This window comes from Asparagus officinalis, chromosome 7 (genome assembly GCF_001876935.1).
Source record: "Asparagus officinalis chromosome 7, Aspof.V1, whole genome shotgun sequence".
In the NCBI taxonomy this organism is placed as follows: domain Eukaryota; kingdom Viridiplantae; phylum Streptophyta; class Magnoliopsida; order Asparagales; family Asparagaceae; genus Asparagus; species Asparagus officinalis.
In genome coordinates, this window is record NC_033800.1 from 81555486 (window position 1) to 81571246 (window position 15761).

The 15761-nt window shown below is 35.4% G+C and overlaps 1 protein-coding gene across 2 annotated transcripts; it reads left to right on the top strand.

The window, feature by feature from the left end:
- Window positions 1546-15529, top strand: LOC109848816 (rop guanine nucleotide exchange factor 1-like). 2 transcript variants are annotated; one of them, XM_020418497.1, is made up of 5 exons: window positions 1546-1996; window positions 2549-2665; window positions 2756-3297; window positions 13762-14112; window positions 14514-15529. In XM_020418497.1, exons 1-5 carry the CDS (start codon window positions 1807-1809, stop codon window positions 14946-14948), a joined length of 1635 nt encoding a protein of 544 aa, XP_020274086.1. In that variant the 5' UTR covers window positions 1546-1806; the 3' UTR covers window positions 14949-15529. The 2 variants fall into 2 exon arrangements, with proteins under 2 accessions (XP_020274086.1, XP_020274087.1); XM_020418498.1 differs by having other exon boundaries at window positions 2771-3297.

Sequence of the window (15761 nt, forward strand, 5' to 3'; positions counted from 1 at the left end):
ATATAATAGAAATAGTGCGGGGTAGGCTAAAAATGGATGCAAGGTGGACATTTACTCCATTCTATTGCATTTGAAAGGGTAAAGTCATAATTTTATAGAAGTATTTTTCCCTCTCTTTTCTTGAACTTTCTAAAATATTGACATGAACTTATTATTAAAGCTTACTAATAATATATCTATTACATTGGATATTATAATAGAGATAAATATAAAACGATAAAGTTCTTTTTTAATTTTTAAAAAATAAAACACAAATATACAATAAAAATAACAATTAGGATTATAATATGTTCCAATGTAAATATTATCAAAACTTTATAGCTAGATAGTTAGGCTAAAAATAATTAAAATAATAGTTTGAATAGAAAATCAGCAAACATGACTCTTCTAAATAAAATTATCTAAGGCAATTGCATTCATCGCTCAAATTGAAATATTTATCGTAGTCAATTCCAAATAAGATAAAAAAGATACAGCGTATCAAATGAACAAATATTATAAAAATATAATGTAAAAATTGATGAGTGGCACTACAGGCACACCTTGTGCCACACCTTCAGCCACACTCCCCTCTCTTTGCTACAGTAACCGGCCCACATGAGATATATTTTATAACTCTCATGTGGGTCCGGTTACTGTAGCATAGAGAGGGGAGTGTGGCTGAGGGTGTGACACAAGGTGTGCCTGTATCATTTTTGAAAATTTATGATATTTTAAGATAATAAAGTAGTCCTTTTATAATAAAATAGAATATTTAAGTTTTTATTCCTCTTACACGTGAGTTTGTACGTGCAATAATGCTAGTCGGCCTGAAAAATTTTACATGCTAAACATGAAAAAGTTCCCAACGACACTAAAATGCAAAAACAACCTCCTACTATTCTGGGTTAAATATGCAACACTAAAAAGGAAAGGGGTTTTGAGATAGTTGCCCCTTAAATCTTCAATAATTACATATTAGTCCCTTACATTTAAAAAATTACATATTAGTCCCTCAAATTCTATTGGGTCTTGAAAAATGGTCCTTCTAGTTAAAACATGTTAGATTTGAGGAGAATGTTTAGTTAAACTTAATGGTTAGTCAAAGTGTCATTTGTTCCCCAACTTCTTAATGTGTCTATACCCCATATCCGCTTTAAAAAACCCTAACACAATTGAGTTGTTTGTTCATTAGCCCAAAGTAGAGCTTCACAAATGCTTAAAAACATTCGAAAGAAGAGTAATCTGGTGATTACTAATATTGGGATATGTGTTAACTCAATCATGGTTAGATTTTTTTAGCTGAAATACAAGCAGAGGGACCATTTTGCAAGACTATACGAGATTTAAGAGAGTAACGTACACTTTTCAAGATGTGAGGGACTATAGCCATTATTGAAGATTTAAGGATCTAATATCTTAATCTTAAAAAACTAAAAGAAATTCACATAGCTCACATACAAGACAACGGCATGCAGAAGAGCGGCCCCACATCAGGATAAAAATAATAAAAAAAAAACCCTTAAAAAAAGTGGGGGCAATCGAAGAAGACACAGGGATTCCTCTGCAAGCGCCATCACTTTTAATTTGTGGCTCCGCTCCCCAACACTCCCAAAAGAAGAACTCATTTCCTGGTGGGAGAAAAATAAAAACTCTATAGAGAGAGAAACCAAACCGAAATCATTCAACAAAAAGAAAGAAAGAAGGGGGAGAGAGGGATAGTTCGCCCCTCTCATATCCAAATCGGCCAAACTTTCGCTAATGTCGGGCCGAAACGATACGAGACGCATTCGATCACTGACTTAGGGTTTGGGTTGGGATCTGTAAATGGGGAGCGCGACATCGGAGGATCCCTCTGATCCAGCCTGCGATGTGAGCGAGTCGGAGACGTCGTCGGAGTTCTCTGGGAGGAGGTTCTTCGGCGGCGCCGGCGGCGGGGCCTCGGCGATGATGGTGGCGGATGCTGAGGTGATGTTTTGGGACGGGAAGCTTGAGAGGAGGGAGACCGATTTTACCGGTGGGGGTTTTTTTTGTCAAATTTTTTTTTTGATTTATTTGAGATCCTATGGTTTTGGATCTTTTGCCCTCTTTTGATTAGTTGACCTATAATGCCGTTTCCATTTGGATTTTCAGTTTCGTTTTGGATGTGATAGTTTAGGTATAGGGAGCAGAGACAAATTGAAGATAATGTAGATAGGATTAAGGAAGAATTTCATTATTCCGAGAAAAATGATGGATTATTGGATAGCCAAACGATGTGAAGAAATTTACTAGTAAGTTTAAATGCATAGTTTTCAGAGAAGTCGTTGTAGTCGAGTGGATAAATGAAGTATCAATCTGCTAATTTCTTAAAAATATTTGGAGCGTAAGTTTTCCCTTTTATTTGTTCCAAATCGCTCTAGACTGCAAAAGCTGATATCGGATTCTTAAGAGCTTTCTTTTCTTTCTGTTCATTTATTCGAGATGGAGAGATGCCTCTAAGTTGTGCCCAATGAGAAAACCCAATGCTAAAGGTTTTCTGGTATTATTGTTAATTATTTATAACAATTAGTTGTTTTACTTCTTTCAGAGGTTGAGATGATGAAGGAACGATTTGCGAAACTTCTTCTTGGTGAAGATATGTCTGGTGGAGGAAAGGGAGTCTGCTCTGCACTTGCTATATCCAATGCCATTACCAATCTCTCTGGTAAAAATGGTTTCTTCCACTTTATCTTCTAGGTCTCCTCTCACATAATTTACCCTTAACTTATTGTTCATACAAAATTAATTCATCTAGCTACTGTATTTGGAGAGCTTTGGAGGTTGGAACCCCTAGCTCCACAAAAGAAGTCAATGTGGCTCCGTGAAATGGACTGGTTGCTTTGTGTTAGTGATTCGATAGTGGAACTTGTCCCATCAGTCCAAGAATTTCCTGGCGGAGGGACATTTGAAGTGATGGTTTCACATCCTCGCTCCGATCTCCACATGAATTTACCTGCACTCAAGAAGCTTGATGCAATGCTTCTGGGGATGCTTGATGGCTTCCGAGATACTGAGTTTTGGTATGTTGATCGAGGGATTGTGGTTGCTGATACCGATGATGATGGAAATGGAGCTTACCCATCTTCTTCGTTTGGGAGGTCGTCACTGAGGCAGGATGAAAAGTGGTGGCTTCCATGTCCATGTGTCCCGCCAAATGGATTGTCGGAGGAAGCAAGGAAGAAGCTACAACAATGTCGAGACTGTGCAAATCAGATACTCAAGGCAGCTATGGCGATAAATAGTGGGGTGCTTGCTGAGATGGAAATCCCTGACGCATATTTGGTGAACTTGCCTAAGGTATATTTGGGGAAATATTAGTCTTCTGTCTGGTTTAAAAGTTTACAATTGACCTAGATTAACTGAGTATATTTAATTTCTTATTGCATGCAAATAATAGCAAATTGATTAGCTGTTTACACATAACTATAGAAAATTGATTAGCTGTTTACACATAACTATAAGTGTTATTTTTTATTAGCATTGGCGATTTATAGTGTCTATGCTATTTAGTGGTATATTTTTATGTTAAGTTACAATCATCAAGACGCACACTCATATAACAATTATATTCAAATGTTAAAAACCAATTACTTGAGGACATAATATTTTTATGAGGTTGCTTAATGCACGTCTTTTTATCTCCATGAACATTTAGGAGGCACAATTTTTGCAGTATATGGGGTTCATGCATGCCGTTTCTGGAGGATAATGGTTCCAACTTGTTGAAAATTCTTCGCAACTTCCAATACGGATTCTGAGGATAGTAGTCCCAATTTTATGGAATTAGCTATTAAGTCAAGCTTTTCTACTATCAAAGAAAGGCTAGTTCTAACTTCTGATTTGAACTTTTTATAGGAATGATCTGAAAGCTTGTACAGTTAGAGTAGAGTGTGGTCTAGCAGAAAGTGTGGAGCTTAGACAGCCGAAGAGCTCATGACTTATGGCTGATCTTTGATTGTTGATAATTGGAATATAAGCATAAGAAAGTTATTAGATACTTGAAAGTTAGGAATTAACAATTACCTAGTTAACATTTGCTATTGGGTAATAGTTATATCTCTTCTCTCTATTTTTCTTGTTAGGTAGGTTAATTAGTCCCCTTTCAGGATTTAAACGCCGATAGATATCTACATAGGAACAATGTTGTAAAAAGCGGCGAATAGCGGCGCTATAGCGCCGCTATTCACGGAAGCGGTGGCGCTCCGCTTACCATGCTCGCGGGGTGTCAAGGCGGGGAAAACCACTTTTCACTCAAAAAACGGCTGATAGCACGTAAATAGCGCTGTTTAGCGCTTTTAACCACTAAACAAGGCTATTTATTGTTGTTAATTTTTCTACCCGAACCTAACCCGAACCCTAAACCGATCCGAATGCATAATAACCTCTTTCTCTCGCCTCTGAATCCCGACCCAAGCCCTAGCTGCCTCTTATTATCTCTTTCGCCTCCCTCTCATCTCCGCCTCCACCTCCGGTCTCCGCCTCCGCCTCCGCCTCTGGTCTCCGCCTCCGGTCTCTGAAGCCGCCTCCGCCTCCAGTCATCAAAGCCGTCTCTGCCTTTGTGTTCGCCTCCTCCTACGGCTATATCTCTTAGGCTTGGCCCACAACAGAGAAAAAATTAATTTACTAATTTTGCAAGCTCAGGCTCCTGCTCGTGCTCCTGCTCGTGCTCCTTCTATCTACACACCTGGGACTTAAATTTGTGTTGCTATCTAAGCACTTGCAACATAAATGAACTGCATTTCCTTTTCCACTTAAGACCATCCAAAAGTTCTCATTTCCTTTTATTGTACCCTTTTCTGCTTCAACATAAACAGAGGATATTCTAACTTAATTAACTATCATGATGCCCTCCTGATTAAGATAATATATTATCAATCAATTTTAATTAATTAACTATCATGATGCCCTCCTGATTAAGATAATATATTATCAATCAATTTTAATTAATAACATGAAACAAATGAATCTAGTCTAGCTAGCTCATTTGGAGGTTAGCACTATCGGCTGGAATGTACATAACTTGGATATTAGATAGGAGAAGAAAGATTAGGGTTCTAATATAGGATTAAGTGGAATAAGATTGAACTAAGCCTGGGGCAAGACAACTCCTCTAAGATCTAGGACCACTCCATTCAGGGACAATGGTAGATCAATGGAGTGACCAAGATCTTGAAAATTTTATCTATAATAGTAACTTATAACAGGTTATGACTTATGATTTTGAACTCGAACTCATAAATATTCATTTATAGTTTATATGCTTAATGAAAATGATTTTGAACTCGAACTCATAAATATTCATTTATAGTTTATATGCTTAATGAAAATGCTTGTGAATGAAAATGCTATATATCGAACTCATAAATATTCATTTATAGTTTATATGCTTAATGAAAATGCTTGTGAATGAAAATGCTATATATGCTTTCTGTTTCAATTATTTATTTTCTAAAAGTTCATCTCTTCAGTTACACATATATTTCATGCTTTGGCATTAATACGCATTTGCAGAAATTTTTATCATTTTTCTTATTATTTAGAATATTTATATATATTTATATTTGACTGTTATTTGACTATGCGCTATTTGTCGCTATTTTGCCGCAATAGCCCTAAATAGCCTTAACGGGGTACCTTGCCGCGACGCGATGCTATCCGCTATCAGTAACCTTGCATAGGAATTCACTTCCTGTAGGGATGGTTCATCCTTTCTATTCATTCACCATTCATCCAATGTATTTTATGCAAATCATAGTAGGGGTAGTTTATTCTTCATTTGCCTTGTTTCTTGTAGCTTTATACTTATAACTCATGGCTGCGAATCTTAATCGTCCTCAACTACTTCTCCTCTCCATTGTGTTAGTGGGCTCAAAACTTGTATTGCCTATATGAAATAGGAGTTCAACAATTGGTTGTGTTTTCAGTACTGAATGGAGAAAGAAAACTGGGCATGCTATTAGATTTATAGGTTTTTATCTAGTAAATTGGTATTGTAGTTTTTTGAAATCTTTTGTACTAAAAGACTTGATTCATTTTAAAACTTGCAACCTGTAAGTAGACATATTCTAAACGGGTTTGAAATCTGTTTATATTTTAGGCTAGCAGGTAATAACGTATCACAAATCATAAGATACAAATATATTGTAAGATACACCACTTGCATATTGTATGAAATCATAGGAGGCATACCATATCATAAAATTTGACAGCTATGCATATTATATGAAATCATTGGGTGCATACCATATCATAACATTTGACAGCTATGGTCATGAGGCATATGCTTAGTTATAATCATAATTGATGTCCAACTAACCGGTTATGCAGTAAGAGTATGTGGAATCTTGTATCTTATATAGACCACTGAGAAGATTTTCATATTTTCAGGGTGAAGTCATTGAATGAATGCTTGTGCAATAAGATTCATTATCTGTCGATTTTAGAAAACCACAAGAGCATATATAGTTAGTCCCATTAGTTTCTTGCCTTCTTTCTTGATGCTACTACTGGGTGATAAAAATGACATGTTCCTACTTCTAGTTTTAGTTTTTCACGTTAAAATGTTATTTAGGAGTTTTTGAGGTTCTCTTCTTATCCATTAACTAGAGTAACGCTGAGAGAGAAAGGGCTCGAGGATTGAAGAATAGACCATTGCTGAAGGCATAAAACAGATAGAAGAGAAAAGCTACAATTTCAGTTGAGTTGAAAATTAATAGCAAGTAGATAGTAATTGAGAATGAACCATTCTTATTCGCAGTGGTCACTGACGATGGTGCTGCCTTCTTTTTTGTGTTTGCTATATTTTGGTTTTGTGTGGGGGTTAAAAGAAGGCTTATGAATTGGAATCTGTCATGGTGATTGTTCTAATTTTTTTCTAACCTAATCCATTGATTACTGCCAGAGATTTTAATGCTGAAGTTAATTCAGTATTAAGATGATTCTATAGGGAGATAGAATGAAATAGAAAGAATTTTCTGATATAGATTATACATGTATCTTTTTTGTGTCTAGGATATAGTGCCCCAACAAAAACATCGCATATAAACTATTTTCACTTTGAGAAAGCATTGTGATTTGTGAGCTCTTCCCTGATTAGAGGACGACTTAACCCTCAAGGCTAAAAGTAATTTTCAGTTCAAGTGTTCTTTAGTGCAAGACAATAATAATTAAGTAATGTTACTGGTTTACCATAACCATATTGAATATTCAAAAATATAGGAACTGTGCGAAATATAAAATAGAGGATTCAACAGAGGATCATTATTAGAAATATTAGTATTTAGTAATAACAGATAATTACATGATTTCGGTAGTTGACTGACAATTCCTGCACTAAGAAAGGACTAAGATAACATGATGAAAACTGAAAAGGTTAAACTGTCAGATGTGTTGGCAACAGTAAAAACTCGTAGATCATAAACCAGTTCAACTGCGAGTAGACTTACATTTCAACATACATATGTTAAACTTATTTTTTGTATCTCCCAAAAGTAACTTTTTTACAATAAAAACAATTTCTGATAATGGGATAAGTGGCTTCAGAAGGGATAATGTATTTACAGAATAAATTAACATAGATCAGTTTGATGGGACTTAAAGAGTACTGGAATAACTTTCTTCTCAGATCCTGCATATCCTGAAATTTGATATAGCTATACTAATTTTGTCAAAATGAAAAATTTAGATTAACATTCTTATCATCTTTCTCCTTTGGAGTTATCCTACGTTTTGTCTTTTATCTTCATCAAAATTGTCAAAGTGAATAATTTACTAGGGAACAATGTGATGTACCATTTGTGGCATGTATAATGAAGTCGCCTGGACATGCATGTGCAAATCTATTGGTTTAGTTTTTATATCTGCTTTGCTTATCACTTTATTGTATCAAGTTGATAACATTATGCAAATAAAAAAATATAGTTCATGAAAAGAGCGTATAAAACATTCTCTTATTGGAAACTCTGTTCTGTCGTTTATTCTTAGAGCTTTAGTAATTTCATCAGACATCAAATATGAATGTATAACCGTGAGCATTCAAATCTGTTGTGATAAATTTGGTTAGTGCAAGACAGTCATTTTCAATTATGCCCCCTTGTTCTTTTTACATGGTTTCCATGAGCAACAAAGATATGATAAATATGAAAACATCTGTTCAAAAACATTTATTTCAGGATTTGCTAAAGAATGTAATTTGAGTAAGCTGGCAATATGTTTGAAATAAGATCCATTGCTAACTTTTGTTCAGGTTATCATTTAGATGGTTTACTACAGATATCTTGACTATTTAAAGTTTACAGTTTTTTGAGAGGCCTATATCCGATGATACTAGATGGTAATCTTTAGATATAATTGGTATTTGGATATCTAGTAGATATCATGAGATGTTATTGGATACAATTTTATCTCATATTTATTTTGTAATATCATTCTAATCGCTATTTAAGAGAGGTTAAGGTTATGAGAACGACAAATAATTGTCTTTTCTATTTCTCTACATGGTATCAAAGCCATCTTATTGATCCAAGCAAACCCTTTTTCTACTTCCTTGATCTCGGAGCCCCAAACTGTATCTCCGCTCTTCTCCTGAGCCGCTTTGACATTGGCTTTAATAGCTTCGACTTAAACAACTTTAGCTTTGACAACTTCGCCCAATTCTAAATCTTCTTTTTTTTTTGAAAAACTCTTAACCCAAAAAAGAAAAAAACAATGTTACAGTTCACAGTTAGTGTTCACGGCGGGAATAGTGACCTCTGGTTTAGCAACCCTCCGACATCTTAATGCGATGTTTGTATATCTGACCTTTTTTTTAGATTAAATCTTCTGAAGTTCACCTTTATGTTATCATCTTTCTCGTTAAAGGACGTCAAAATCAAGATCGAGTGACGGAGCAAGCGATAAATCAATCGAGTTTTTTTTTCTTGTAGTTTCTACTGGCCGACTTGCTTAGGATTTCTACTGACTTATCCGTTTAAAGTTTCTATTGGCTTGCCCTCCTTGAGTTTCTACTAGCTTACCATTTAAGATTTCTTCTAGCTGTGACTATACTTTTTTGCTGACATCTTCAAATACCCCGGGCAAGGATGACATAAGCAAAGCTCTTGCAACAAGCTGTTTTATTCATTGTTTTTAATATCGCCGATATGACCCGATATATCGCCGATATGGCCCGATATATCGCCGATATATCCTTTAAAGGGCTTGCCGCAATCGATATGGTCTCTAAATATGCTTACCGCTTTTTGGCTATTTTAGGTGATATATTTCCAATATGGCTGATATATCAGCTGATATATTGGCTGATATGTCTTTTTATTGGGCTTATTACAAAATAATATGTCGTGTTTGGCAAGTTTTGGGTGAGATATCATGATTTTTCTATTATATCAAATGACATTTTGGCCTAAAAATCATACGAAATGTTGCAATGTTGATTACAAAATAATGTCGTGTTTGGCAAGTTTTGGGTGAGATATTTACCAATAGCGCCGATATTTCCCTGATAACTGTAATCCGATATGAATTTTTGCCTTTCGATATTTCTCAGATATCCGATATTTATAACCTTGGTCTTATTCCCATTTGTAGCATGCTGGGCACGTATATTATATTTGCTCCAGTTTGATGGGGGAGTGTTTGATATTATTGGTATTAGTAGATCTAGTAGATATTATGAGCTATTAAGGGGCATATGGTTCGGATACGGATCGAATATGATACTTACCATATGCGTATTCGCTTGCCAACCATGGATACTAATACGAATATTCTTCAATAAGAAAATTCATATCCATGCCCTCTAATATCACGGATACGGATATACATGCGGATATATATATATATATATATATATATATATATATATATATTTATATATATTATATATATGATATATATATATATATATATATATATATATATATATATATATATATATAGAAAAATGAGTATGCTTGGTACCAAACATAAATTTGGTGGCTTGATAGTTGGTAGTGAGGTGTCTCATTCCCATCCACTCATTGCCATTCTAACAACTGCGATATCCAGTGTGGAGTGTGGCCCCGCGATTTTAATGACTGGAGGAGAATATGCCACCTCACTATCAAACACCATTTTTTGTGTTTGGTACCAAGCATACCTATTTCTCTCTCTCTCTCTCTCTCTATATATATATATATATAATATATATTATATATATATAGGAGAGAGAGAGAGAGAGAGAGAGAGATATGGGTATGCATGGTACCAAGCACAAATTTTGTGGCTTAGTAGTGAGGTGACACAATCCGCCTCCACTCATTTAAATGGGGAACCACATTCACAATGGGGATATGCAACCATTTGAATGTGGAGGATATTATGCCATCTTACTACGCAAGCACAATTTTCTTGTGCTTGGTACCAAGCATACCGCAATTTCTCATATATAAATATATAATATATATATAATTATATATATATATATATATATATATTATATGAGCACAACACATGAGAAAACTAGATAATATTGAAAAATATTAGTTCATATGATACAAGAGAGTTCATTAATATGTTCGTTATATCTGTAAAAGCAAAGATTAGATCTCTTGATCATCAAATTAACGTCAAAATCATTAATCTAAGGATTAACATTGTTAAAACTGTATGACCAACACATGTTGGGATATTTTGGATACGGATTCTAATATTTCACTACATATCCATGTCCGTAACCATATTCTATCGGATAGATGATAGGGATGTGAATGGTTTTAAGGCTTTCTGTACCTCCTGATGGTTCACTGGTCAAGCTGTTTCAAGTAGACATTTGGTTCATTCATATCTCAGAATGATAAATGTAAATGATTTTACCTATGATCCTTGATGCAACCCTAGCATGTCACTGTATGTGCATTTGATCCGTCTCTCTATTGTGATTGACAAGTCACATATATGTGGATAAGTTTCTTTTGAAATTTCCTGGTAATTAGAAGTGGCATGTTGCAAAACTACCAATAGAATAAAGAAATAAGGCCGGCTTTTCATTCTCTTGTTCGCTCACCATCTCCACTGTAGTTGATGTCTAAACTGTTTGGAGATGTTCTTGTGAGTATTGTAGTAACTGTAAAAGGCACGATGTCATGTTCTATGTTGCACAGAATACAAGTACTAATGAACTCTCAAGTTGTTCCCTAAAGTATCAATTTGCTTATTTTCCTCCTTAAACCATGTATATATGCCTAATGTGATCATTTTATGAGTCTAAACTCAAATATTTAATAGATTAATGAGGTGAGAGTGTATTTTTACATTTATTGTATTTTTTTAATTTAAAATTATTTTTTTAACTAACAAAATGGGTTAAAGGGTAAAAAGTTTTGGGGAAAAAGGAGACAAACTGAAAAAAAACTCATGATGAAATCTAAAAAGGAGACACTAAAAAAACTCATGATGAAATCTAAAAAAACATTGTCATGTCATTGAGCTATTAAATATTTGAGTATAGGCTAACTAAATGATCTCATTGGACACGAATACAGTTTAGTGGGAAAAATAGGCAACTTGATACTTTTAAGGGACAATTTGAGAGTTCACAAATACTTTAAGGGGGAAATGATCATTTTCGCCAATAAACAAATAAGTTGTTTAGTGTTCATAAACATGTATGTGACTGACTGGGTATGCAGTTTAGTAAATACTGTCTGCTGCAGTGTAATATGATACAGATGTTTTCTAGCCTTCTATGTTACACAAACACATATTGACAGATACGAGCATGGACACAGACACATGAAAGTAATAAAACATGGATTATGGCTGCACAGCTCATATATATTCTATTAATATGCATTTAACGCATAGCATAATGAAAGCAAATTCTTCCAAATCACAGATCAATAGCAAGACTGATACATTAAAATTTTATTAAAGTAGGAAGTATTCTACAAAATGTTAACATTAGCAGCAATAGTATTTATTATGAATGTATTTGTTTAATTAATCAGTTATTCAGTACTGGGTTAGTGGTTACTATCTAAATTAATTACATCTTACTATCTCAACTAGAGAAGTTTCTGCTTGTGTTTGATTTCAAAAGATTGAAGTTTTAGATTGGACAGGGTAGATGTGTCCAAAAGATTGAAGTTTTAGATTGAACAGGGGTAGATGTGCCCAAAAAATTGAAGTTTTAGATTGAACATGGCTAGATGTGTCCAAAGATTGAAGTTCTATAATCTAGGACCATTGTTTTAAATATCCCCGACATGGCCCGATATATCCCCGTATATATCCTTTTATAGGGTTTGCCACAACTGATATAGTCTCTAACTATCATTTACCGTTTTTTGGCAATTTTGTGTGATATATCCCCGATATAATTGATATATCAGCCGATATGTTGACCGATATATCATTTTATATGGCTTATCGCAAAGCAATATACTGTGTTTGAAAATTTTGGGTGAGATATCATGACTTTCTCATTATATCAAATGATATTTTGGCCTAAAAAATCAAGCAAAATGTTGCAATGTTTATTTTTACTTTTATTTGTTTTACAAGGTTGGTTAGTGATCCTAAACACATATTATTTATATTTTGTATGTTTAGAGTTTATTAAGTATGTTGAGATTATATTTTAGTGCGTTATACTATATATACAAACATCCATTATGGCATTTCGATATTTACCACATATCCCCGAAATTTCCCTGATATATGCAATCCGATATGAATTTTGGCCATCCGATATTTCCCCGATATCCTATATTTAAGACCTTGTCTAGGACTAGAATGCTGTGTAATACTAGTATAGTCAGGATCATCATGGATTGATTAGATTGGAAAAGTTTCACCCAACAAAAAAATAAGAGAGAGAGAGAGACTTGCGTGGAGGCTGTTGAATTATAGCACCAAACAACGTAGGTTTGTTGTAGCCATTCATTAACAAGATGATTTTCATTTCCTTAGGTTCTTACTCTTTGATTTGTCTGTTATTGTTTATAAGGTTAGTTGCAGATAAACCCCCCGGTACTATCCCCCAATTGTAGATGGACCCTGAGCAAACTCTTTTGACTCTTTTACTGTCAGAAAATGACAAGTAGACCTTTTGAGGGTAAAAGAGTAAAAGAGATCGGGGTCTATTTGCAATTGGGCAATTGTACGGGGGGGTATATTCCCAACAATAGAACTACAAGGGGCTATCTGCGATTCGGTGATAATAGAGGGGGGCTATCTTTAACGACTTTTGGTACAAATTTGGCTTCTTACAATCTTTCAGATTCTTCTCACATGCAGAAGGATTGACCTTTCAAGCTCTAATTAATGTCTTCTTTTTTGCGTTTGTATCTATCTGTTGGAGGGTCCGGCATCTTATTGTACGAAATGGTATCTAGTCAATCCTAAATTATAATATTTACTATTTTCATGTATCCTCTAATGAACCACTATCTTGACATCATCTAAATGGGGTGGGATTAAATGGACTACCTGATCAATTTTGGTAGTTGCTTTTGAAAATGCTCAAACTGTTTAACAGTTGTTTTTTCTTTTGTTTGCCTCCCTATGCCAAATATTTTGGAAAAATGTGCTTACTACCCCTTGCACATTTCGAACCCCACTAAAGGATGAAAGGAAAACCCCCCTAGATTATCAATTCTATCCGATCTAATAACTTCCAGTATAACTTTGTGCTACCGTGAATAGATCTTTCACGATTTAATTGATTCTTTATGTCTTTCTTCAAGTCCATCAGTTTAACGATGATTTTAACTGTTTCTGCAGAGTGGAAAATCTTGTCTAGGTGAGATAATCTATCGCTACTTAACAGCTGATCAATTTTCTCCAGAGTGTCTCATTGACTGCTTAGACCTCTCATCGGAGCACCGTACTCTAGAAATAGCAAACAGGATTGAAGCGGCCATACATGTGTGGAGACTGAAAGACCTAAAAAGGCATCCTCTTCACACCAAGCATAAGAAATCGTGGGGAGGAAAGGTTAAAGAACTCGTTAGCCACCCAGATAGAACCCAGCTTCTGTCACAAAGGGCAGAAAGCCTTTTGCAGAGCCTAAGACATCGGTTCCCCGGTCTTCCACAAACTGTTCTTGATATGACCAAGATTCAGTACAACAAGGTATTTGCACTCAAGATGTTTCTCCTTTTTCTATTTCACTGACACCCTGAACTTTTTTTATTTCACATAATGCTTTTGAACTTTAGGCTGTCTCACAAAACCCTCCTAAACTATAATATTTTCTCACAGGGTCCTACCTGTAATTTGCAAATAACTAAAATCTCCTTGAGTGAAAAAAAAATTCCAAAATTGGGGAAGGGGTGTATGTTGCCAGGGAATGACAAATGACCAAATTGGGGATTTTTTCTCTCAAGGACATTGTAGTTACTTGCGAAATGGGTAGGGGTTCCGGTGAAAAAAGTTTAAAGTTCAGGGCGATTTTGTGAGACACAAAAACTGCACGAGGTTTCTTTCAAATTAAGCCAATAATTTCCTCCGACTAATTTAACTTTCATTTACAGGATGTAGGGCACTCCATTCTCGAGAGCTATTCGAGAGTTATGGAAAGTTTGGCTTTCAATGTAATGGCAAGGCTTGATGACTTAATTTATGCGGATGATGCAACAAAGAGGATTGTATCTACTGAAGAAGGCTCTTTATTCAACCGTGGAGGATTTGGAGAATTTCCAATTCAGAAGAGGATCTCACCGAGCCCGTTCTCCATTCAAAACACCCCATATGCTTCTCCATTTGCCACACCTACGCTTTTTTCTTCAACTCCTGTTACTCAAAGCCCTAGTAGATTGCAGCCTCAATCAAGCAAAGACGATGCTTGCGTGCAGCAAAATACGAAGTTGGCTAAACCGGTCTCTGGTGGTGCTGAAAAAAAGGTTTGGTCATATACAGGAACACTAAGTGCTAGCAAGGATGCAGGGGATGCTCCTGAAAGGGATTGATGTGTGAGGGTTAATTGCGGATAGACCCCTTGTACTATCAGCCAGTTGTGGATACAGGACCTGTAGTCTTAACTTATCTGATTTTTCGACCCTCGGAGAAAGAAAATTCTTTATTGACAAATAGACTGCTTGAGGGTGAAAGAATATTAAAAAAAAGCACATAGGAATCTATATGCACCAGAAGTGCGGGGGCTCTATCCGCTATTTGGAGATAGGAAAGGGATCTGTCTGCAATTAACCCTTGATGTAAATTGAGGGATTGAGAATGCACATGAAGCGCTGAACTACGCGCTATTCTGCGTAGAGAGCTGGTGTTCATTTCATTGGATGGGTTGGATCTTGTACAGCTTAACAAGTTAGGAATAACTTATTCAAGCTTTGCACTTGTTCTTCTTCAATTCGGTCAAGGATTTGTTTCACATGTTATTATAAATTAACTTTGTTAGGAGGTTACTGACGCAGTTAGGATTAGGAGATGGTTCGTACATTGTAAAGGAAAAAAATTATATGTTTTGGTTGACCTGTTTCTCACATCTAAGGTTTCCAGGTGATTAGCTAATGGTTGGTTTGAAGCAGCTTAATGATATTGCAGGGGTGCTAAGCAGGGAATGTAAAATTGCCGTCTTCTCTCTGGATCACAAAACAGCTGGTGAAATTCACTGTGCATTGCTTTGTAGAAAAAATAATGTTAGGGGCACACCCCCTAACACATCACCAACCACACCCCCCTCTCCTATCGCTACAGTAAACCGGGTCTCACATGAGATTTTAAAAATTTTAAAATCCCATGTGAGGCCCCGTTTACTGTAGCGA

What these genes read in the sequence shown, in the direction of transcription:
- LOC109848816 (XM_020418497.1), top strand. Translation starts at nt 1,807, where the DNA reads ATGGGGAGCGCGACATCGGAGGATCCCTCTGATCCAGCCTGCGATGTG. An exon ending in TGCCATTACCAATCTCTCTG is followed by an intron (nt 2,666 to 2,755) that starts GTAAAAATGGTT and finishes TAATTCATCTAG; the next exon opens with CTACTGTATTTGGAGAGCTT. An exon ending in ATTTGGTGAACTTGCCTAAG is followed by an intron (nt 3,298 to 13,761) that starts GTATATTTGGGG and finishes CTGTTTCTGCAG; the next exon opens with AGTGGAAAATCTTGTCTAGG.